The sequence below is a fragment of the Colius striatus genome, chromosome 3 (genome assembly GCF_028858725.1).
Source record: "Colius striatus isolate bColStr4 chromosome 3, bColStr4.1.hap1, whole genome shotgun sequence".
In the NCBI taxonomy this organism is placed as follows: Eukaryota; Metazoa; Chordata; class Aves; order Coliiformes; family Coliidae; genus Colius; species Colius striatus.
Window position 1 is genome coordinate 45,817,926 of NC_084761.1, and position 23,551 is coordinate 45,841,476.

The following is a 23,551-nucleotide window of genomic DNA, read 5'->3' on the forward strand; positions in this document are numbered from 1 at the left end:
TTTTTTGTGTCTTTAGTTCTTACAATAGTCTTTTAGACTTCAGTAATTCTTAAGCAAAGTCCTAACGTATATGAAAGGTGAAGCTGTCTGTTTTTAGCAACAATTGTAGAAATCAATTTAATCTTGTCTACTCTCAATAAGATGCTATTCCAAAGAAAAGATACTTACATATCAGTATTTTCAAGTGTAACTGGCTTTTTGTTATATAGCTGTTTACTTTTGTTGATGGAGAAAGTTAAATATTTCCTAGCTGTACATGCATTCCTTTGAGTTAAGAATTGTAACACTTTTTCATTGTATTTTAGCATTGTGTTTTGTCTAAGACTGCATGGAAAAATGAGAAGAACAGGTTGAAATCCCATTCTTTTTCATTTACATTTTTTAATAATGGATTCAGCTCTACTTCCTGTGATGCGTAGATATCTCTGCTTCTCTTGGACACCAACAAGACACTTTTTTGATCTTGTGAAATCTGGTTACCTTACTTGTATGTTTTTTGAAGATAAGATCCTGTCTACACTGACTCATTTTTAGTCATGGTGATGTGTCTTCTGTTTTTTATAAGAAGCTACTGTTGATTTGGTCTTTTTGTTTTCCTTTTGGTCACATGCTTTTCCACTTTCTTGCAGGCTACTTACAGTAGATAGGCTGTTGCCAGTTGAAAGTCTGTAATGAATTTTGTCTTCAAACTTCAGGAACAAAAATATTTCAAATTTGAATAGGTACACACAAGAAAATAATATAAATTTTTCAGTGAAAATGTATATTAAAAGTTTTAGAACACATGAAAACTTTTCGATTTAACAAATACTGATTTGTGATCTAAGAGCGATTTTTTTTAATTACATGGCCAGATGTAAGAGGCTAAAAAAGAAACTGCCAAGCAATTTCTTCAGTTTCAGTTAAGCACAAACAAGTTCTAACAAACATATGAATACATTAGAATTTTACTATTTCTATATAGCTGAATGGTTTCTGCTTTGCGGTCACTTCAAATAACTGTGCTATTGCAATCCAGAGGGAGTAGCAAGCAGCCTGAAAAGTCACTGAAGTGCAAATAGCGTGTTTTTTTTCTTAGCACACATTTCTCACTTGACAGTAACAAATCCATGAGAGAACAGTTTCCCTTGAATTACTGGACTGCCGAGAATCAAATATGATCAATCAGTTGTACTAACCAACACAAGGGAGATGCAGCAGTAGCAATCTGTGCTTCATAAAGGAATTTATACCAAGGGCAGAAGATTTTGTTTCATAAAATCAAGGCAATGTGTTCTTGGGAATAAGACTTCTTGCTGGCTTGCAAGCAAGGAATATAATAGCCAGAAATAGGCATAAAAGAAAAAATATAAATTCCAACATGAAAATTGTCTTCACTGTAAAAGATAGCAGGCTTTCCTGGCTGACAACATATGAATGGTGGTGGTGTCAGCTGTCTCAGACATTAACTGCTGATTTTTACTCTCTTGAAATATTATGTTGATGTTTTTTAAATTTAGCAACAATTTAAACTTTAAGCATCCGGAATTATGAATTGTCGCATAAAGACTTATAAACAATGGGTTAAATGCAGATAAATACATTTTTGCTTGAAAAAGACAATGGAGTTTTGTGTGTTGGCTGTTTTTCTTACAAAGGACAGCAGTTTGATTACAAGAAAAAATGTAAAAATGCTATGTTTAGTGCATTTGTCCTGAATGTGTGTAAAAGTTGACACTTTTAATTTGGCTTTTAGGTTTTTTGAGGGTTTGGGTTGTTTATAGTAGTAGGGGGAGGCTTGTTTTGTTTTAAGGAGTGATCAGCTTCCCATGATGACTGACTACTTTAATCGATTATTTCATTATTCTAGTGAAGTAGTATGGTCAGAGTGACTCCCATAGTTGCCTTGATAAGGGCCTGTGGTTTTGAGCACTTCCTTGGGTTTTAACTTGTCTTTGATTAGAGATTGCACAGCTTTGTTGAGCAGAAGCTCAACAAGCTGTAGAGGTCAGCTTGTCACCAGCCCCCATGGGAGAACGGAACTTCACAGCCTGTAATAGGCGACAGAAAGTGGCATTTATCTCTGAAATTTATTATTAATGAGGAGTCACAAACACTCCACTGATCAATAATACTCTAGGTAGAGCCTTTCAAGTACAAAAAATACTCTGTAGCTGTTGAGCATTTCCAAGTGTTTCCTTTTGCCAAATAATTTTTCACCATAAATGTTTTTGTGGTTCCTTGTTTTCTACAGCTATGTGCTGAAATCAAAGCATCAGGAAGGGCTTGCTAAAGAAATAGATGAGAAAAATAAATGCAATTGTTTTAATATAGTGAAAATAATTTTTCTTTTATGTGCAGGACAAAAGTAAACTCAACTACGGCTGGAGTTGGGATTAGTATTGTAGTAGCTGTAAAGAATATTTTCTGAAATGTACTCAACTGATTATATATTTGAGCTTAGGCAAAAGTAGACAGTGTTCTTTCTGGAAAATGACTCATTCTGCAAAGTAAGAGAGTTAAAGAGGAAAGTTTTCTGAAAGAAGAGTTTATTTTCTTCAGTCACTGCATGAACGTGTTAAAAAAATGTCACTAGTACTCAGCTTGCAAAGGAGAAGAAACAGGGAAACGGTCATCTCTTAGTGCCCCTGTAAAGCATTATTTTGTGATATGCTCTGACAAGGTAGTATTACATAAAACGTTCAAAGGAGTGTGTGCATTGTGGCCTAAAATAATGATCACAGCTTTTGTTAGCCCAGTATGTTGTGGAAGTGCAGCTGATATTAGCCCAGAAAGGTTCAGAAAAATAAACATCTCCTGCTAAAACATGGATTTGACTTTTTGCATTGGAAGTAATAGTCATTTAGCAATACTCTGCCCCTTAGATGCCTAATGTCTTACAGAGCTGGAGTATTATGCTTGTACCTAGTAGTAGTTCATATATCGGCGTTCCAAGAAGAGCAAGCCCAAGGGACATTGTTTCAGAAGTTATTTCCATTATTCAAAAAAGGGAGGGAAAAAAAAAGTGGATTTTTTTCCCTTGTTTGTAATACTTATTCTTTCTATCACCTCATTATTAAAACTAACAAATGTAAGAGATTGGAGTTTCTTCCTGAACTAAGCGGACTTGAACTTTAGGCAGTCCCAATGCTCAAAGAAGTGTATGAGCTACAACATTAATACAGATAAGTAGATCTAGAGAAAGGGAAGTCAAGAGGTATTTCCCAGTCTTTTGACGATAGCCAGGAAACTTTACTTGCAACCCAGATAATACCAATTTACTCATCAAATAGCTTTTTCTTGGTAAGAATGATTTCACAAAATGCGAATTTAGGAAGTAACTTGTTTATCTACTTCATAGCAGTTTGGAAATGCATGTAGCAGAAAGTCTGTAACAGCAGCAGACAAGATTAACTGTTAACTGAGTGAAGCAGAGCTAAACTTGGCCTAAGCAACGGATTGAAGTAAATGCCAGCAGTTACACAGTGCAGCTATGTATCTTCAGATCTTTGAAATCAAGGGCTAAGTAAGCATGAGGAAAATGGGCATTACATAGCCGTAAGTTGGCCCAAACTCATTCTGGCTTAAGTATTACAGCAGTCAGCAGAGCAGTAGCTTCCAAAGCCAGGCACTTATCTTTAAAGTCATGTCAGACTCAAAGCTTTATTTGTTTTATCAGCAGTCTTTTGGTACAGCCATACAGGTATGACTACTCTGCCATCAGTAATGCACACCTACAGCTGCAGTATTGCATTTTGGAAAAACCTGTATTTAATGGATTTTATGTGCTTGGTTTTTGATTTTTTTTTTTTTTGGTCATAAACTTTGTTTGGTTTTGCATTAATGTATGGTAGTTTTTTTCTTCTGGTATGTGACTGATGTGATTTACTCGTTTTATGTTCAGCATTGGAATTGTGCTCTCAGAAAAGATCTGATATTTTAGAGAATCAGTTGCTGGTCTCACATCTTTTATTTTTTGTTTAAAAGCAGATCCTCATTAATGTTGCTGCTTTTAGAGGAAACCATAGAATCATAGAATGGTAGGGTTGGAAGTATTCTCAGATACTTTGTTTATTATACGTGCTTCACTTAAACAGATGTACAGGATTTCATAAAGTCACATAAACAGTGTATTCCATATTTTTTGAAACAACATAACCTACGAAGTTCTGTGGAAGTAGTAATCATGTAGGGCCTATTAGAATTAATGAACTCCATAGCTAGATCCTCTGAGCTTTCTGAAAATCTTCTCCTTGCAATATAAAATGCTGACTCAGGAGTTTAATTGATACCTGTATATTTAAATTTTTATTAAAATCCCAAGTCTGTGAGATTGTTTTTCTCACTTGGAACTGTAGCCAGGGATATTTTCAGGCTTTGTTGTCCTTTTTTTAAGCCCATCAGGAAACAAAAGATCACAATTAGCCTCAAGTACCAAAGACCTGAGGATTGCCAAAGGGCAGGGAGACCTTAATGGCTGCTTAAGGTCCAGGACAAAACAGACCAGGCTACTCGGCTTGGGAAGGAAAACAGAAAATTATTTAATACAACACCAACTAAAGCATAACCATAAAACCTCAAAACAGAACAAACATAAAACAACACAGAGTGGTACAATGATGAAGAGTCCAACCAGCCCTTTAAGACCATTTTCTCCCCACTCCGCCCCGTTTCCCAGGCTCAAGAGTCCTGATCCCGGTGTCTTTATCTCCTTCCCCCATGAACGGGGGCAGGGAATGGGGATTTCAGTCTGTCTATTCCTGATGGCTTCTGCTGTTTGTATCTTCTCAGGGCAGGGGGCTCTGCACCAGTCCTCCCTGCACCTCCATGGGGTACGTCACACACACAGCCCTGCACGGGCTGCTCTGATGTGCATTTATCCCAAAGGCTGCAATTCCTTTCCACCTCCCGTGTGGGTCTGCTCTGCGGCGTGCAGGCTCTCCAGCACGGCCTGTGCCATGGCCACCTACTCACACGGAGCTGCTGGTGGCTCTCAGTCCTGCCATGGCCCTGCATGGGTTGTAGGGGTACAACCTGCATTCTCACCACAGCTTGCAGAGGGGTCTCTGATCTGGTGCTCCTCCTTCCTTCCTCTTTCTCTGACTGTGGGGTCCATGTGGTCGTCTTCATCTTGTATCACTCTTACACCTCCTGCAAGCACTTCAAATTCCTGTCCCTAAATAGTGATGGCAGAGGCGCCAGATTGGCCCAGCCGGACCGGAGGTGGATCTGAACCCAGGAGCCGGGGGAGAGTCCAAAAACTCTTTACTGGGTCTTCAAACCCGCTCCTCGTTACCAAGCAAAAACAGCAACTTGCTAAAACATGACATGTTTGTTCTGATTGTATAATTTGCAACTGTATAACCTGTTTGGCTGAGACTGATTCAAGCAGTGAAGGCCTTTCTCCCTTAAGTATAAAAAGTAAAGTGGTAGAGATCCTTGGATAGAAATTCTGAATTCACATACACATTCACACATCAAATTTAACTTAACCAAATACCAATAACATACTGTTTGGCTGATTGGTAAGATTTTAAATATTTATTTACCTCCCCTTGGAATGTTTGGGTTGTAATTACTAAAGATGCATGTGATAACTCTATATTAGAAACCTGGAAGGATGTCATATTTGAGGTTACTGACAGACTATAGACCAGAAGATTGCCGTAAATGCCATTCAATAAAATATATATCCAGATATATAATATGGATTTTTATTCCTTTTTTTTTCACTCTCTCAATACTCTCTTTGCAAGCTTTTTTTTGATGGTGGCCTTTTCTTATCTGTCTCTGAATAGCAGTACTCTGTTACCACCTCCAAGAACAACTTATTGCATGTGATGTGGTTGGTGGCTGTCTGCCAAAAGAATATTCCTTCCCTGTCCTTCTCCTCCTCTGACTTTTTCAGTGTGATTTCCCCCGCTCCTCCTCGCCTCAACAACCTTTGCAAAAATAGTTCTCAATATAGTGGAAGAGATTGGTTAGTGTGCTTGAGGAGCATGGTGCAGGAGCTAGCCCAAATCTGCCTGGGTGAGACACCTAATGCTCCCCAGAGTCATATGTTAATTGCATGCACTTTTTATATGCCTAATAGCAATGTTATGCAAATAAACATAATTAAGGCTATTATGTTCATTAGTGTGACTCCTTTGTGTTCCTTATCATAATTGTCATTAAGTGATAGCAGGTTTCTCTGGAACTAGGTGATATTTAATGTCCTTTCCAACTCAAACCATTCCATGATTCATGTGGATTTAGGATCATTATGAATTTAACAACTTACTTGTGTGTATGTTTTCAGAAAGAGGAAATTAATCTCCTCTAGTTAATTGCATATGAGATTTTACCAGGATATAAATTACTATGGAGAGCTTTCTCTTAAAAGCACTTTTCTCAAAGATTTTTTACTGAGAATTAAGATTTGTATAAGATGTTGGTTATGGGGTTTAGATTCTGTAATTTTAAGAACTCATGTGATTTGAGCTAGAATTAGGAAAGTTGTACATTATTTGCTTTCATTAATCCTATACCCATACACTTGCGCATGAACACCTGTACTACTGAAAGGTTAGATTAAAATAATAGCTCAATCCTTTTAAGTCGTGAGTGCAGAAGATGAAGTTAAGGTTCAGTAAATCTTCACTGGTGATTCTTTTCTCTCACAGGTGTGAATGTAGACCATTAAGCCCAAACTCTAAACGTCACAGAATTTCTTTAAAACTACTTATACTGTCTCCTTCTGCTCATGGTGCCTACAAGTGGCCATGTCAAGACTGTCAGTTGCTTTTTAAGAGCCCAGAAATTTGAGAAATAGTGGTTTTGTTTTCTCATAACATAGTTTTCTGTAAAATGTAGGCAGAGTGCAATAGATCAAAATGTAATAAACAAAAGCATTTATTTCTGTTGAGCAAATGTTAGTTTTTCCCTGGTAAGACAAATTCTTGTGCTGAAGCAACGAGTACTGAATCACTGAATCATAGAATGGTAACAGCTGAAAGGGACCTCTAGGGATCATCTAGTCCAACCCGTTGCTAAAGCAGGACTGCCTATATCAGATCACACAGGAACATGTCCAGGCAGGTTGTGAAAATTCCAGAGGAGACTCCACACCCTCCCCAGGCAGCCTGTGCCAGGGCTCCCTCACCCTTACAGTAAAAAAGCTTTTCCTTAAGTGGAACTTTTTGTTTTCCAGCTTTTGTCCGTTACCCCTTGTCCTGTCACTGGAGACAACAAACAGAAAAAAGTGCCACTCCATCCTCTTGACATAGACCTTTTAAATGCTTGTGTTACTGAGGTCCCTCCCTTAGTCTTCTCTAGGCTGAACAGCCCCAGGTCCCACAGCCTTTCCTTATAGGAGAGATGTTCCACTAGCCTGATGATCTTGGTGGCCCTGTGCCACCAAGAATGCTTCAGATTCTTCCTAAAATATTGAGTGTGAGTGGGATGGAGCATAAAGCATATTTGCGATGGCATAGAATGAGGAAACTGTGACAACAAATGTTATCCTCAGGTGAAAATGGAAAATATTTTACAAGCCAACATGAATGTCCGGTGTTTGTGGTTAGGTTTTTAGATGCCAGGCACTCATGTGCTGAAACTTGACATGCTAATGCTGCTACCCATAAAGTCTTCTAAGTTTTTGGGACTTAGAAGGTAATTGGACTATAACCTGTTAGGGTAATGTTGCTCTAAAATTCTACTGTAAGAAGAGCAAACAAGGATGCTATCCATCACGCCATTGTAAATACCAAGGGCATCTTGGGGCTTTATATAGCTATTGCTATATCCATGTAGTACCAGTGCCTTTCTTTTAACTTTAGTGGGGTTGGGATTTGTGCTGCTACTGTCAAGAAACCTGATCCTAAGAGGTGAATTAAATCATTAACAAAAAAATTATCACATTAAATTGTGAAGGACTGACTGCAAAGTGCTTTTTAATGTCAATTTACTGACTCTGGAAAAATATTGTATAAAAAAAATAATGGAAGTCTCTTCAATAAGATGTAAACTGAGCAATTCTAGTAACAAACCTGTGTGTTATAGATGGGTAATGTTACAGTCCGATCTATGCATATATAACTAATCCCAGAATAAAACACAGCATTGAATTTTATGCTTCTTTTTTCTAAAGATATGAGCAAATTTGGGTTCCTCTTTTTCAAAAGCCCTTTTCCCATTTTGCCTAATTTCATTTTTCATAAATTTCATTTGGAGCATTGTTTAAAGCCAGACTGTGCCTGCTTCTTATGAAAGCCTTTTCTTCCTCATTGAAAGGGCTCTCTTCTTCTGATGTGTTGAATTGGATGGAGCAATGGGAATGTGTTCCCACTCTGACTGTCCCTGCCCTTCTACTGACCGAACTCATGACTGTATACGTTATTAAATTTCCCCAGGCCTTTGTTTTTCACATCTGTAAAACTGAGGATAAGAGAATTTCCCTATTGCTATAAATAATCTTGATCTAAGGATAGGAGATGGAAATGGTGACCTATATACCATTGAAGCACTTTCCTCACAAATAATCCTTCTGATAGGGTTATTTCTGGAATAAGCATTGCTCCTTGGATCTAAAAGTGTGTTAAAAGGAGATAATGATGGTGTATTTGTTTTTCCATTTGCTACAGATGATGCTCAGAGGCAATGCTGACCTGGGAAGGTGACAGGGAGAGAGCGTATTGTTTCTTTGATGTGTAAGGGAATTAATGCTGTTTTACTCTCATCCTGTTTTGTTTAGGGGGTTTTGCCTTCTGCTTCACAGCAGAATATTAATTACTGTTGTCCTGAAGGTCTTTTCTGATCTGATGTTTTCCCTTCCCCACACTTTTTCACTCTACCTCTTCAAATCAAGCGTCATTAATTTGTTCTAGCCTGCAGGGGATGGTGGGAGAAAACCAGCTCCTGTTACAAGGAGTGAGCGTGGGTTGATCTTTACAGACACCAGCGTTTCAAGTGTTGGCAGAGCAGAACACAGTGTAGTGTCCTTATGTGTTGCACAGAAAACAGCTATTCTCAAGATACTGGTTTTTTTGCTCAACACAAAGAAAGAAAGTCAGCAACCACACAATGTTGTCAAATGTAGCATTGACGGTCCATTTGCAGTTTCCTTTGCTGTAACCTGGATGGCTTAACAGTTTCTGGCTTTTTCTTTGGTGAAGAAGGCCTCTTTATGAAAATATGTAGTTGCAGTTTTTTGTTAATGCCAATTCACTCTGGTAGTATAAACTCATCAATTTGCAGGCAGTGATTGAAGGGAAGAGATAGATGAAAGCCTATTATAACCATGTTAGATAACTAGATATGAATATGAATGAGATTGTGCTTCTTTTGGAAATAGAGCTGTGTTATTCAATACACTTAGTATAACAAACGTTCATATGAAAGCCCTTACTTTGAGTGTACTATGTGTTTTCTTAGGGTAAGTTATCTAATGAATTGTATAAATGATTCTGACTTTAATTAGAGTGAGTAATGAAATCTACAAGTTCTTTAAAAATTTTGCTTATAAACAGAAACAGTCTATAAATCAACACACATAACAATTACTGACTTCGTGTCTTGAATAGTGCTACAGTGAGCGGCTACAGATGAAAACGGCTGGAATTTCTTCTTTTATTTCTCCTTCCTCCTTGTTCTTCAAAAAGCAAGGAAGAAAATGGCCCAGTATTTAGTGATTTTAAAAGAAAATAAATTTTTGGAACAAAACTAGCATTTCAAACATTTCATATCACTGTGGCAATAAGAAACAAAGCTCATTCAAGCTCAAAGATTGTGTAATCAAAGACATATGACTCTCTTATATGACTTTGTTCATAAATCTTGGGGAAAATGAGAGCCTTCTGGCTAATAGTTGAGTCCTACAGGAGCAATGCAGTAGTTTTTCTTGAAGCATGTGAGAATTTCATGCATCTAGGTCTTTCGGGTGTTTTCCCTCATGTTTATCGACTAAGGAAGTCCAGTCTTTGACTTCTCAGCTACAGAAGTTTGTCTAGTTGTTTCTGCTTTGCCACTGTGTGGCCACTGTTGCTTGTAAGAACTCCTTCCTCACTTGGCTTCTTCATTCAACATTAGATGACTCTTTATTGCTCTAAACTACTTCTCTGGAGAAATGACTGGGACGTAGTTCTCACTGGAGTATGTAGACTATAGACACGGACAAATGAGCATCCACCATCTAGGAGTCAGCTCTGACATGTGCAGCTTTGCGAGATGCTTGTTACTTTATCAGTAAGGCTTTGCAAGTACTGGATGTCCTTGCGAAATGGTAGGCTCCTGGAAGCATGTGCTAACTAGTGGAATGATATGAAGATAAACACTTCCAAAACATTTTACAAAGCAAAAAACCTTTTGTGATCTGCAGCCTGCATTCTGCAGTGTAATTCAAGAAGGTATTTTTTCTCCGTTAGGTTCCGAAGTATTGTGTGCTGCTTTGCTGAAGTACAGTGTCAGTCCAAAGACATCCCCAGCTCAGTGAATATAAAGAACAAGTTGTCAAGCAATTGATGATATTCCCTTCACAATATTAGTTTCTTCTTTAAAACGTGTCTTTTCTTCATTATTGCTAATTATCATACATTGTGTGAGTTTGTTTCTTCTGAAGCTGGTAATGGAATGTGGCATATCTGCTCCTATTGTCTCATGAAATTTGAAGATGGGAATATAATCTTGTGATACATGGAATGTAAATTCACTTGAAGCATTAATGGTGTTTTATTATCAGATTATAATGTTACACAGATAAATACACACCTTATAAATAAGAAAATAAGGGCAGCATTTTTTAACTTTTGCAGCTAGAAAATTTTTGAGTTGATAATGTTTGATATACTACAAATATAGATTTTGTTCTTATCCGTCTGGAGAGAGAAACCACATAGAATAATCTCTGGGCTGAACCTGTATGTAGTGAAGAGCACTTAGTTATCCGAAGGAAGGTATCTGAAGAGCATTTCAGACTTCTTCTCTGTGCCAATAGTCATTGCAATCTAAATCACTGTTCTACCACTTTGTCTTCTATAAATAAATTGTCAATACAACTGCTAAGCTTTGGGTTTCCTTCACTGCTAGTACAACTCTTAACTTAATGGTTTCTGTTTTAATATAACTTTTTCCTTTGACATAAATTGGAGGAAGCCATCAGAAACATAATTTAATTTGTATTAGGATGATGGTCTTTAAAAACAAACAAAAATCTCCCTTCTCTCCTCAATGTCCAATTTCTATTTTCACGGTAAAATGATATTTTATAGATAGTTACATGAGGAAAATTTTTGTTCTATAGTGTAAGGTGGTGTAGAGGATCTAAGTACTCATCAAACAAGTAGGAAAAGCAGCTCAGAAACATTATTTCTCAGTTAATGCATGGTTAGCCCTGTGAACTTGAATCTTTTGGATAGGGCCATGTCTTTCTTCAAACCTTTCTCCATACAGAGAAATTTCTAAGAAGTCTACAACCAACCAGTGTTTCTTAAACCTTCTGACTGCACCAATGGATTTAGTAGGGCAGTAGTTTAAAACTGCCTAAAACAACAGACCCAATGGTAAGGCTTGTGCAACAGTACACATGAATATATAATAAGTTGTGTGCTTTCAGACTTTCTTCTGTAACATGAAGGAGAAAGTCAGTGAACTCTAAGAGGTTTGTAGAGGCAGCATGGAGTAGATGTGGAACACTTTCTGCAGGCTCTTGGTGGGACAGTGTTGCAAGGCTTTTTGTTAGTGATGGGAAACTGCAAGACAAGACATGAAGGCTCAGTTCTTGACTGCTGTGTGTTTAGAAATATAATGCTGAATCTCTTGTGCTACCGCCTAATGAAAGATAAAACATTGATCCACCTGTCTGTGAAATACTCCATTTTTAGGACTCGTAAGAATTTAGAGTTGGAAAATAAATGGCAGGACTGTAGCTTTAAAAGCAGTTGCTTTTAAACTATAGATATAGTACTGTATACGTAAAAAATGAACCTTTAATTTATTTGTAAACAAGGCCATCCATCAGAATGTGAGCACACAGGCTTTACATTGTAAGGACATTTCAGGTCTATATACGCAAACCTGGAAAGTGTAAGATCCCTAGGCTATTCTGCGCTATTCCAGATAAAATACTAATTGGATTAACTCTATGTAGCATTATATATAGCATTATTTCAGTAGGGATTCTAGAATTTGACCACAATAAATGAAATCTCAATGTTAACAATTAATTTTAGCTGTCTTCTTCCCACAGCTTTTACCTGCTGATTTTAAGCCTCTTTTTTGGAACAGCTTTAGTTGGCAAGATTGGATTGGAGTGCTTTTTAACTTTCCATCTATTGTTTTTTTCTTTTTGTCTGGATACATTTCTGCATCTGTTGTCAAGTACAACAAGAGTAGGCTGCTGTGTGCAAAGTTTCTGGAATATCCATCAAGTATGTACTCTCAAGTCCAATTCAAAATTTTGCAAGTCATGGAATTGCAGGGCTCTGCACTTTTTCTTTCTGTCCTCTTTACTAGTTCGCCCTCTGCTTTTCTGACTTTTGGCAAATTCGTGGACATAAAACTACTTGGAGAAAGCTCCATAACCTTCTTGTTTTCTCTGTAATGGCCTGAATGTATTTACCTGTTGGCACACATCCAAATAATGACAACAACAACAAAATCTGGTTGCTTGGTGCTTTAGTGAAAAAGTTAAATCCATTTTAAAATCTTCCAGTCTTGTTCAACTTCACATTTTGCCGTTGGAGCAAATGGGGGCGGGCGATAATTGGTAGAGCTGTACAGTTATGTAACTACAAGCTTTTCTGCTGGAAGTTAGGAGAGCAGATTGCTTGGCCATCAATATGCAACACGTGTTCTTAATCTTCCCACAGTGTCCATGCAGAGGAGTACAGTGAAGCAGCATATATTGGTTTGGTAGATAAGCATGTTCAAATAAAAATGCTATCAAAAAATTTCATTTTCGCTACTTTTTGGGGTTTCTTTTTTAGAGAAAAGGAGGTGGATTTAAATAGTATTTATTTTGCATAATTAATTGCAGATATTATTCTTAGATAGAAATTAAAACTGTTGATAGCTTTCAACGTGAAGGCTGTCATCTAAAACTCTTGGCAGGGAATGGGGATCAACTAGGAAAAAGAGTATGCAATGTAACACAGTGGTCATAGGAGTACAATGTGCTATGATTCTGTTACTATCACAGAAGAATGCTCATCAGCATATCACTCTTGTGATTTATTTCATAGAATCATAGAATGGTAGGGATTGGAAGAGACCTTTAGAGATCATCTAGTCCAACCCCCCTGCAGAAGCAGGTTCACCTTGATCAGGTCGCATAGGAATATGTCCAAGTGGCTCTTGAAGACCTCCAAGGAAGGAGACTCCACAACAAAAACAGTGACTGGGACATTGATTTTTTTTTTTTTTAATGTACCTAAGGGAATGTTGATTAGTTGTTTCTGGTTTGGGTGGGGATTTTGGGAGAGGTTTCATTCTAGTTTTTGTATGGAATGACAATATTATATTGATCCTGTTGTTAGTGATACATTTGGAAAAGTGATGCAAGTAAACAAAATTACTGTACTGAAATGAAAGACAGTTATATATGAACACTGTTTGCACTGCAAGATTGTTGGATTTGTTGTTACAGCTCTTCTATATGATTCTTTTGCATCTTTGGAAAGATTATGTTTATCTGTAATAGAACAGGATCTCTGCATCAACTTTGAGATAAAAGCTCAAATGAGAGCATTGCTAGAGTACAAAAGCTTGAACCATTGCATTGGAGAGAGCATCTGAAGTCATCTGAATTTAGAGTTAGCAGTAAATAAGAAGCTGTGCTGCTGTTGCAAGATAAGGTCTATCTTAGACCATTCGTTTATTCAGTTTCTCATAATCACCCTTTCAGTTTGCAAATCAGAGTTGTTGGGTTTTTATTTTGAGTCACTGAAGGAACAATCAATCTAAACTGACCTCAGTAACAGTCAAAGCCATTAACATTTTCTTTGTTAAGGATCATTGCCAAAAAAAAGGTCTGGGCTTGGCCCTAAATTAGGGGATTCTCCCCCTCCCTTAGGTAGAAGAAACAAAGCAAGGCATAAGGAAGCAGGTTTTAACACAGCATAGGTAGCTAAGCTTCCATGAAGGCCTCCAAAAGGGTTGTCTGTGAGGGCCTGCCTTCCTGATGATGCTTGAAATTGCCCACCATGGAGTTTGCAGTTTCACAAGATAGCCAAGCCAATCTCTTAACTCTAAAGCACAAAAAGAGGAATCCCTATGTGGCCACAGCTTCATGTTACTTGTGCTCTGTCACATTTATTAAGAACTGCCCTTTCTAGAGAAGATGCTTGTTAGATTGACTTCGTTGCAATGAAGTGGAACAAAACATATTTATACAAGGTTAAATGAAGTGGCAAAGGTTAATGCATGGAAAATCAATGACCTCTTGTGTAAGACATGCTTTAGGAAAGCAAGCAGGCCATTTTTCTGTACAGAAATCAGAAGTCAAAAATTTGTCAGTTTAACCAGTGACATAGACAGAATAGGCACACTTTGTGTTTTATAGGAAGACTGTTGGTGTTCATCTGAGTTTAAGATTTGGAGAAACCGAGGAGGGATGTTGAAAGAAGGAGTAACCTTGCTTGAACATGTTCCCATTTTCAGGATGATTTTAGTTTGTCTTAATACTATTGCTAGTATTGGGTAGTCTACGGGGCAGTAGAAAGAATGGACAGATAGCTATGAAAATAAGTATAGGTCATATTTGCTTAATGACTCTCTTTTAATTAGTTGGTAGCCTTTGGTATGTACATATATGAATGCAAGTCATAGGAAAACAGTTTCTATTGAGCCGTTGCCAGCTCTTACTGGTTGTTTAACCAGAGGATGATGCACAAAATTCTATAACACATTTCTTACAAGATAGTGATTTCAGAATGCATGTGCCTAAGATGATTGTTGCACAGTGAATCTGGATATTGTTGTTTTTCTCTTCTAGTTTGTGGAGACATCCATGGTCAGTTCTTTGACTTGATGAAACTGTTTGAAGTGGGAGGTTCTCCTGCCAACACACGGTATCTCTTCCTGGGGGACTATGTGGACAGAGGGTACTTCAGCATTGAAGTAAGTTTCTTATGTCTGCTTTTGTCTGCAAAACTGCTTGCAGCTTATCATATATATTTAACATTGTAATTTAAACAGTTTAGGAATACTGAAGCTATTCACAGATACTACTTGTCAGCAGAAGTCATCCAATTAATTTCACTGTTGCTGTTTTCATAAGGATTGCCAAATCCTGCTATATCTGTGCTGGGAAGCTAATGGAACTAACCAGTGGCCACCCAAATATAACACAGAAAGCAGTATGCTCTGCAGCTTGTGCAAGCTAAATAGGATGCATAGATGTAAGCTATTATGAAAGAGAAAAACTAAATGAACAACTCATAGTTTAGTTTGATTTTTAGGTTTCTTTGATCTAAGTCTCCTGGATGAAAAATTTTACGAAAATGGAGGGACGAGACAGGGGGTAAAGGAAACAAAAAGACAGCAGATAACGTGCTGTGCTGGAGAGAATGCATGAATGAGTTCTGCTTAGATATGGCATGCAGGAGTGTTTCATCTCTGGCTTATGATTCAAAGAGTGGGGGATGTGGCTTCACAGGCTTAAACTGTTGTGCAACTCGATATTGACCTACCATTTTTCAGCTGCAATAATGTAGTTTGTGTCTCCTATAGACTTCCACCAAGCCAAGTTGCATCTGGATGAGGAGAGTTTTGCTTTGATTTCTGTATGTGTTTTTAATGTAAGAAATAGAACAAGTGAATTTGTTTTGGCTTTCAAGTGCTTGTCTAACAGCAGATTTTGACTTGCCATATAACACAAAGCAAAATAACTTATGGGTGGAGAATATGCCCCTTAAAATGATTCATTTAGCAACCTGCACTTACATATTTAGCAAATTATATTCTGAATTTAATTTTTCCATTCTGGAACACTACTTTTTTCACTGGAAGCAGTACTAGTTTCTACCAGTGCCAAGGAAATATCTGAGCTGTCACTTATTCTACTTTGTATGTAAGATTCTCAAATTACCAGATTTTTTTGTGACAAAACTGATTCTCCCCACCTGTCTTCTTGATTAGAGAATGCCTTTGAAAGAAAAGACAGTTTTCTGTTTCATAAGTGTATTTGGATGTAGAACTATGCATTCAAGCATGAACTCAGCACAATAAGTAGTGACAAGGAAAGGAAAAAGATGAAGGATGCAACTTGGCACGTTTGAGGGGTGGAGTGATGCATGCATTTGGTGGAGAAGGGCCACTGGGCATATCTAGCAGGCGCCAGCTCTTGCCAGTACCTTGTGCTGGAAAAGTTGTGGTGGTAAAGAGTTCTGGCCTGATCCTAATGTATATTTCTAACATGTCAGTCACACCACCATCTTTATTCCATCAATCTGTTGGTTCCCCTTTCTGCTATGTTGACACAAAACTATTCCAGTTCTGGGGTCTTTCTAGAAGATTTAAGTAGCTAGTCCAAGGTACTAATCACTTGTAATATAAACTTTTTTTAAAAAACCCTTTGATTGCTGTGTGATATCTAGTGTAAAAACGACACGATTGAGCCTAGACCTAGCTCAGCTCTGGTAGTGGGCGAGATAATCCTTGTCTGTGGGCTGCAAAGCATTTGGGATTCTTCTGGATGAAAGGTACTATATAATGTAAGCTATTATCATGAAGAACAGAGGAAGAAATTGCATAAGGTAGGTGGAAGGCGTTTGATAACGCAGCAGGAAAAAGATAAAGGTATTTGTATAAGGCACTCAGCAGAAATGACAATTCTTGCCCCATAGAGCTTTAGATCTAGGAACTCAGTCCTCCACGTGTGCTCCATTTTTACCAGACTTAGTTCCACCGTTTCCAGGGGGGATGGTCTGCGTCTTGAAAATTAGTTCTAAGCAAAATGTCACAGGATGAGACATTAATAAAGGAATTACAATAGATAAAAGAAAAAATTGTAGGTAGGATGAGATGAGGTTTCTTGGCACAGACAAAATCTTTATCCAGTAGCTGTATTCTCTTTTCCATTTGATCTTTCGGCAGAGCTTGAGCATTTCTTCACTTAGAATAACAAATTTCTTCAAGTTACACTATCTGATATGGCGCACTTGTTTCCTTGACTCCATAACTGATAATATTTCCCTGTTGTGCTTGTGCACTGTTCCAGGACTTTGACTCTGGAGTAGAAACCTCTCAGTTCTCACTTTCAAAAAAAGTTTTATGGTCATAGAGAAAAGAAATCCAAATGATCAAAACAGAGGGCTATTTTAAAATCCAAAGAATAGTTACAGCATAAGTGGTTTTGCAGGAATGGGCTTTAAGGAAGAATGACTAATCTCTACCAGAGTCTGAAAAGTCTCTTTCGAAAGGCAGATGTAAATGCCACGTGATGTAGAGGGGAGTATACGTATAGACTGCTCTTCATCACAGTCTTGGAAACATCACAGTCACAGTAAATACTAAATATGATGAGTTATTAACATTATGTAGATGGACTGTTGGAATTATTTTACTGTTCAATCCCACATGAAAACATCCAGGCTTAAATGTCAAATTAATAGCATAAGGTATGTACTGATCACTTTCAAGAGAGCAGATAGTTAAAATATGGAGAATTAAACCAATATTAAAAACTAATAAAAGCAAAGTTGTGTTTTAAGGTTCGAAACATTCGCACATCTTCATTTTCCGATTGCAAAGAATGAAATCCCAGAAGGAGAAACTGGTTTTGTGTTATTTTTAGCAAGAACAAAGTGAGATGTTTGAAGTGACTCTGGAATTTGACCATTGGACCTTGCATCAATTAAAAAGCATCTGGCTCTTGAAATGCTTCTAACCTCAGTGAACTGTTTGAAATTATTAACTGGTCCTTTCCAAGAAAAGAATTACATGTAAATAATTTTGTGTTAGTAAACTATGAGTGAAGTTAATTCTGGTGAAGCCATATGTAAGTCATCTCTCAAGCCTCCATTCACTTTCTAGGACTTCACTGGAAGAGTAACCACCTTTCCATTTCCTCCATTTTTTTGTTTTTGCTGGTCAAGTCAATGAGGGTTTTTATCATTTCTCTCATAGCAAAGAAAATCCTAATACCTTAATTATGCTGAATTTCTGTGCCCTTTTCTGTGTAACAATAGCAAATCTGTTTTTGCTGAAGCAAGAATTTGCTCTTCAGAGCTGTGAATATTCAGCAAATTCAGATTTTTTTTTTTGTCTATATAAGGTTCCCAGACTGGAACATCTGTTTGTGTCAGGGCTCTTGTCACAGCTTGCCTGATCCTATGCCAGCTCTTCCCAGAGCAAGTCCCCCAACATGATCTTGACTGGAGGTCACTCACACTGGTTCCCCCACACTGCTTCCATCTTTCTGTGGGACCTCTCTCCACAGAAAAGAGTTGGGGCCAAGGTCCAACAAGGAGAGCTAGGAGCAAGCACTTGGATACCTATTTAGAAAGTACTAGATATAAGAATTAGGGAACCATTTAAAAAAAAGGATTTACTAGTGCACAAGAAGTCAATTTCCACAGCCTTTTGAATTTTTAAGCATACTACCTCTACTTACATGAACACTAGTTTTAGAAACACAAAGATACAGGGAGAAAGAGCACACTGGCAAAAAAAAAAAAAAGTGGCAAAGACTAAGTTGTCACTGAAGATGTGGTTGATGCAAATAGCACTGCCTTGCTGTCCCTGTTCTACAGTCAGAGTCTTAAGAAAAGAAATCATCTTTTACGTCCTAAAAGTTGTGAAAGTAATAAAATTCTGGTTGCAATAAAGACAATACATATTTTTTCTTTATTTTCCCTAGTGTTCAGAGTTTTTCTTTCCCTGTGCTTGAGGGATGGTAGTTAGAAATGGCAAGAACTAGCATCTCTTGTATTTTGGTTACGCATGCAATGTATCTTTGTCTATGAAATAACGCTGTAATAAATAGTCATTCCCGTAGTGTGAATGCCATTATGTTTGTAAAAAGGTACATCGTTTCAATTGGAATAGTTATTGCAATTTAGAAAGCTGTATTTGTTCTAGGCACTAGATCGTAATGGTACAATTATTCCAGTGCAGTCAAAGTAATGCAATTTTTATATTTAGGTAAGGAGTGTGTTAGTTACAGAGTGAGAAGGTTATGCCAGTATACTGCTCCACAGTTCACAAATCATCAGACCTTAGCAACGGTAGCTCAAATTATCCTTTTGAATATGAATTACCTTGCATTTATTCACACAATTTCATCTGCTGGGAGAGCACCTGCTGCTATCAGTCATTTGTAGGGTGAGTTTATCTTTCATCATCCATACAAAGCCACATAGCTTACAGAGCAAGCTGTGTCTCTTGTCATGATCCAGTGAAAGAGTACCCAGAAGTGAGTGTACTGTGTCACAGGTGTTGCTATGGTTGTAATCTAGTGGTAACAGTAATAATTTTTCTAGGTTCCTTGTTTTGAGCACAGAATTTGAGTGCAAGAAGCCTGAGGCTTTTGGTTTTCCTTTTTGAAAGAGGTGCTGAGATGTTGAGTTGTGGAAAGGCTGAAATTCATATGCAACAGTGGAGTTAAATTCCAAGTCTGTTTTGAAAATATGTGTCTTTGGCATACACAGCACTTAATTGCACAGACCTTTTCTTTCCTGATGCTGAGACTGCCAGAGTCCCAGCAGGAAAACAGCTTGACTATAGGATCTGGGAGGTAGGCAGATTACCTTTTTGTTACAAACTTAACATATCTGCTATTTCAACAGCTGAAAGAAGCCAAGCAAGTAAGGAGGAGTGCAGTTTGAGAGCTGACATTTAAAAGATGTAACCTTTTTTTTTTTTTTGATAGTACAAAACGAGACAGACCAAAAATGCATTAGAGATGTCCAGCTTGCTAGTTCATTGCTGTACATTTTATATAGAGTCACAGCAGAGCTGATGTGTCATATATTCATGATGAAGGAATTGGAGGAATAAAAAGTTTAGAATTTTGCTATTGGGAAGCAGTATTACCAAAGAATTAAAGATTGTAAACTCAGATTTTCAACATGAACAAAGCATTATAAACCTTTTAACTTCAGTAAGAACAATGATATTCAAAGCATATGTCACCCTCATATGTGCTATTGAGTTTGCAGGGGAAAAAAACCCTACAAAAACCCTTGTTTACTATTACAATATTACACCACTGGACTACTGAACAGAAAAAGGAGAAAGTTAAAGGACGTATCAAAACAGGTGTTCAATATCATACCACTGAAGACAACATAAAGGAGGACTTTACTTGAACAGTGACAGGGAGACACAGAACCCTCAGGACTGCATTGAATCTCAGTCAATCTCAGAGGTTTTTTGTTAATAAAGCATTTCATAGAATCGTAGAATGGTAGGGGTTGGAAGGGAGCTTTAGAGATCACCTAGTCCAACCTCCCTGCAGAAGCAGGGTCACCTAGATCAGGTCATATAGGAACATGTCCAGGCGGGTCTTGAAGACCTCCAAGGAAGGAGACTCCACAACCCCTCAGGGCAGCCTGTGCCACTGCTCCCTCACCCTCACAGTGAAATAGTTTTTTCTTCTGTTTAAGTGGAACTTTTTGTGTTCCAGCGTCATCCCATTACCCCTTGTCCCGTTGCTAGCTCCTATAAAAAAAGGGATGTCCCAACCTCCTGACATCCACCCTTTAGATATTTATAAATGTTAATAAGATCTCCCCTCCAACTCTTCCAGACTAAACAGCCCCAGTTCCCACAGCTTTTTCTCATATGAAAGATGTTCCATTCCCCTGATCATCTTGGTGGCCCTGTGCTGGACTCCAGCACTTCCCTGTCCCTCTTGAGCTGAGGAGCCCAGAACTGGACACATTTCATCTAAGTACTAATCATTGTGCTTCTCTAAATTATAAGCAGCTTTGGCAACTAGATAAAACTTCAAAGCTGAACCTTTTCTTTCATGAATGGAGGTGTCACTTTGAACTTCTTGTCTCACCACATTTATACCAATTTTTTTGCATTAGGCAGTAAATTCAAACAAGTGGAGAGTTCCAGGAAATTTTAAAGGAACGAGGAAGTTATCATTAAAGAAACAAAGTATTTTGCTGTTGATGGGGAGAAGTGTAGGCTTCCTTTCCCATTTAAATTAAATCCTCAAACCCAAGTCTTCTCTTTCTGTGCCAACTCTAGAAAATTTTTCCTAGATGCACCCTTTGTGGTTGTTTTGGGACACAGCAGATAATCCCTGTGACCTAACACCACAATTTTAATCATAGTTACAATATGTGATCTACCTGGCATTCTGACGTCTCTTGTTGCTTCCTACAGTGGCAATAATGTCTGGGAGGCAGAAGAGGTGGCGTGAGCTGGGACACCTTCCATGTATTTCAAAAAGGAAGAATTAATTTTGCAAGTCTCTGGAGAATGCTGCCAGTACTTTTTGCTCTTTTTACCTGGCTCTAGACCCTCTGAGTACAAGAACAAAACTTAAGAGTGCAGACAGAGCATCTAGATGTTTACATGTAATAAACTCAAGGAGAAGAGTAGTAGTATAAAACTCCAGCTGCTATCTAATTATCTATGGATAGTGTGAGGTTTGGCACAAACATAAACATGTTGCATCAGGTTTGTGGTGGGGGCGGGGGTTGTCGCTGAAGATGAGAACTGTATAGCAAATGAAGGAGCAGAAATCAAAATATTGCCATGATTAATTGAATTATTCTTTTCAACAAGATGTTCTGAATTGTAGAAAGCAATTCATACTGTACAAATGCAGAGGCAATACATTGCCAAAAATGCTGATTTTACTCTAAGCAGAAGCTGTGGTTAGTTGGACATTCTGAATTTCTAATCTATTAATTATTAAGGTAGATAAATAATTTTTTGCAACAGATCAAAACAGACTGTTAGAATGTAGTTGCAAATGAAAGTGGGATGTTTATTTGATGCCTTTTGTTTCTCATACAACAGTTCTGCAGTCCACGGATATTTAAGAAAGGAAGCGTTGGAGAAGCAATTGTTCAGACAGTTTTCTGGCTTGTGTTTTTTGATGGGCCACTATGGTCTTCTTGAAGATGGGTCTTATTTCTGTCAGCTTCCTTGGAGCTGTGACTTTGTCAGCCACGTACCTGAGCAGGGTCACCCTGCACAAAGGATAAATCTTCCATGAAGTTTGCAAGTCTATTCATTGGTCAAGAGTTTCATAGTGCTTTGGCATCGTGACTGTCAGTTTTGTTTTCAAAACAACTGTTTTAATCAGATGGTTTCCAGAGATCTGAGCAGAGATTAGACTCTCCAAGTCTTCTTCTTTTTTCTTTAAAAGCATGTCTAGAGGAAATGTCATCTCAAATAGAAATCTTCTGGAAAGATAAGGCATTTTAGGAGCTTTGTGTTAACTACATTTAATATAAGAGATTTGTGGAATTTTTTTTTCTTGATTGTTGTACAGAACCATGCTAAGTGAAAATGAACAAATGTTCACATGGAAACTGTGTAATATTGGAAGCTGAGATATTTCCTGAAATATGGGTTAAATTGTTCTAGGGTAACTTCTCCTCAAGCCGGGAAATGCAAGTCTTCTGGTGAAATTGTTTCCACGTCAGGTTTCTGCCTAATTTGCCAGGTGAAGAGTGCACACTTCATATTAGAGATACATAGCAATTGCTTCTTGATAGCCAGGGCCACTAAAGGCAATGCATGACTGAACAAGGAAATACTAGTTAGCAAAAGTGTAAAACTTTATCAGAATATACTAATACTAGTTTCAGCTTGTTTGGGTTGAAGTGCAGAGAAATCTTTGCATGTAATATAGGAAGAGTGAAGTTAACTAGTTGAAAATAAATGTTTCACACAAAATACCTTCTCTTCTGCTATTTCTTTTTTTTGTTGGGGGTTGAACCTAAGTGTTTGAATTGCATCATTAATTATTAATTACTTTTTTTTCTCTGATTCACAGTGTGTGCTGTACTTGTGGGCCTTGAAAATCCTTTACCCCAAAACACTGTTTTTACTTCGTGGGAATCATGAATGTAGACATTTAACAGAGTATTTCACATTTAAGCAAGAATGTAAGTCTACTGTAACCTTTCTTCTCTTAACTCCCTTTTCAACATCTTGATTTGTTGTTATCTGAGTATTTGACACTGATTTGCCATCGGTTATTTAAAATGTACTTCTTATGTTAACTTTCTTAATTTTAAATGAAAATTAAATTAATTGAAATTATTTTAAACTATTTAATATTTAAATATATTTTAAAATAATTCACTGTTCCCTGAGAGGACAGTCATCTCGAAGGGGCTGGAGAGGGTGTCTCAGTCATGGAGAAAGGAAGGGGTTAGACCTCCTGCAGCAGGTAGTGACCAACCACCCATAAAAACCTGGAGGCGCTATCACTTGGTGCTGCAGGTATTGAGAAACTTCAGCTTGCCAGTCTGCCCTGGGAAGGAGCCCAGGGCTGCTGTGGGACCCTCTGGGCCTGGCTGCTCTCAGTAAACCCATGCCGCTGCCACTTTTTGCAATGGCTGCTGGTTTGCTGCCCCATGCAGCAGCCTGGTAGGCATTTGGACTTGATCTTAAAGGTGTT

General features: G+C 37.8%; 1 protein-coding gene across 1 annotated transcript in view; it reads left to right on the forward strand.

Annotated features, from left to right (window-relative positions):
• Positions 1-23,551, forward strand: part of PPP3CA (protein phosphatase 3 catalytic subunit alpha) — a 203,264-nt gene that overhangs the window by 129,327 nt on the left and 50,386 nt on the right. Inside the window, exons 3-4 of the mRNA XM_061993547.1 lie at positions 14,948-15,072; positions 22,922-23,033. Coding sequence (XP_061849531.1) covers positions 14,948-15,072; positions 22,922-23,033 — 237 coding nt within the window. The remainder of the gene's footprint in view (positions 1-14,947; positions 15,073-22,921; positions 23,034-23,551) is intronic.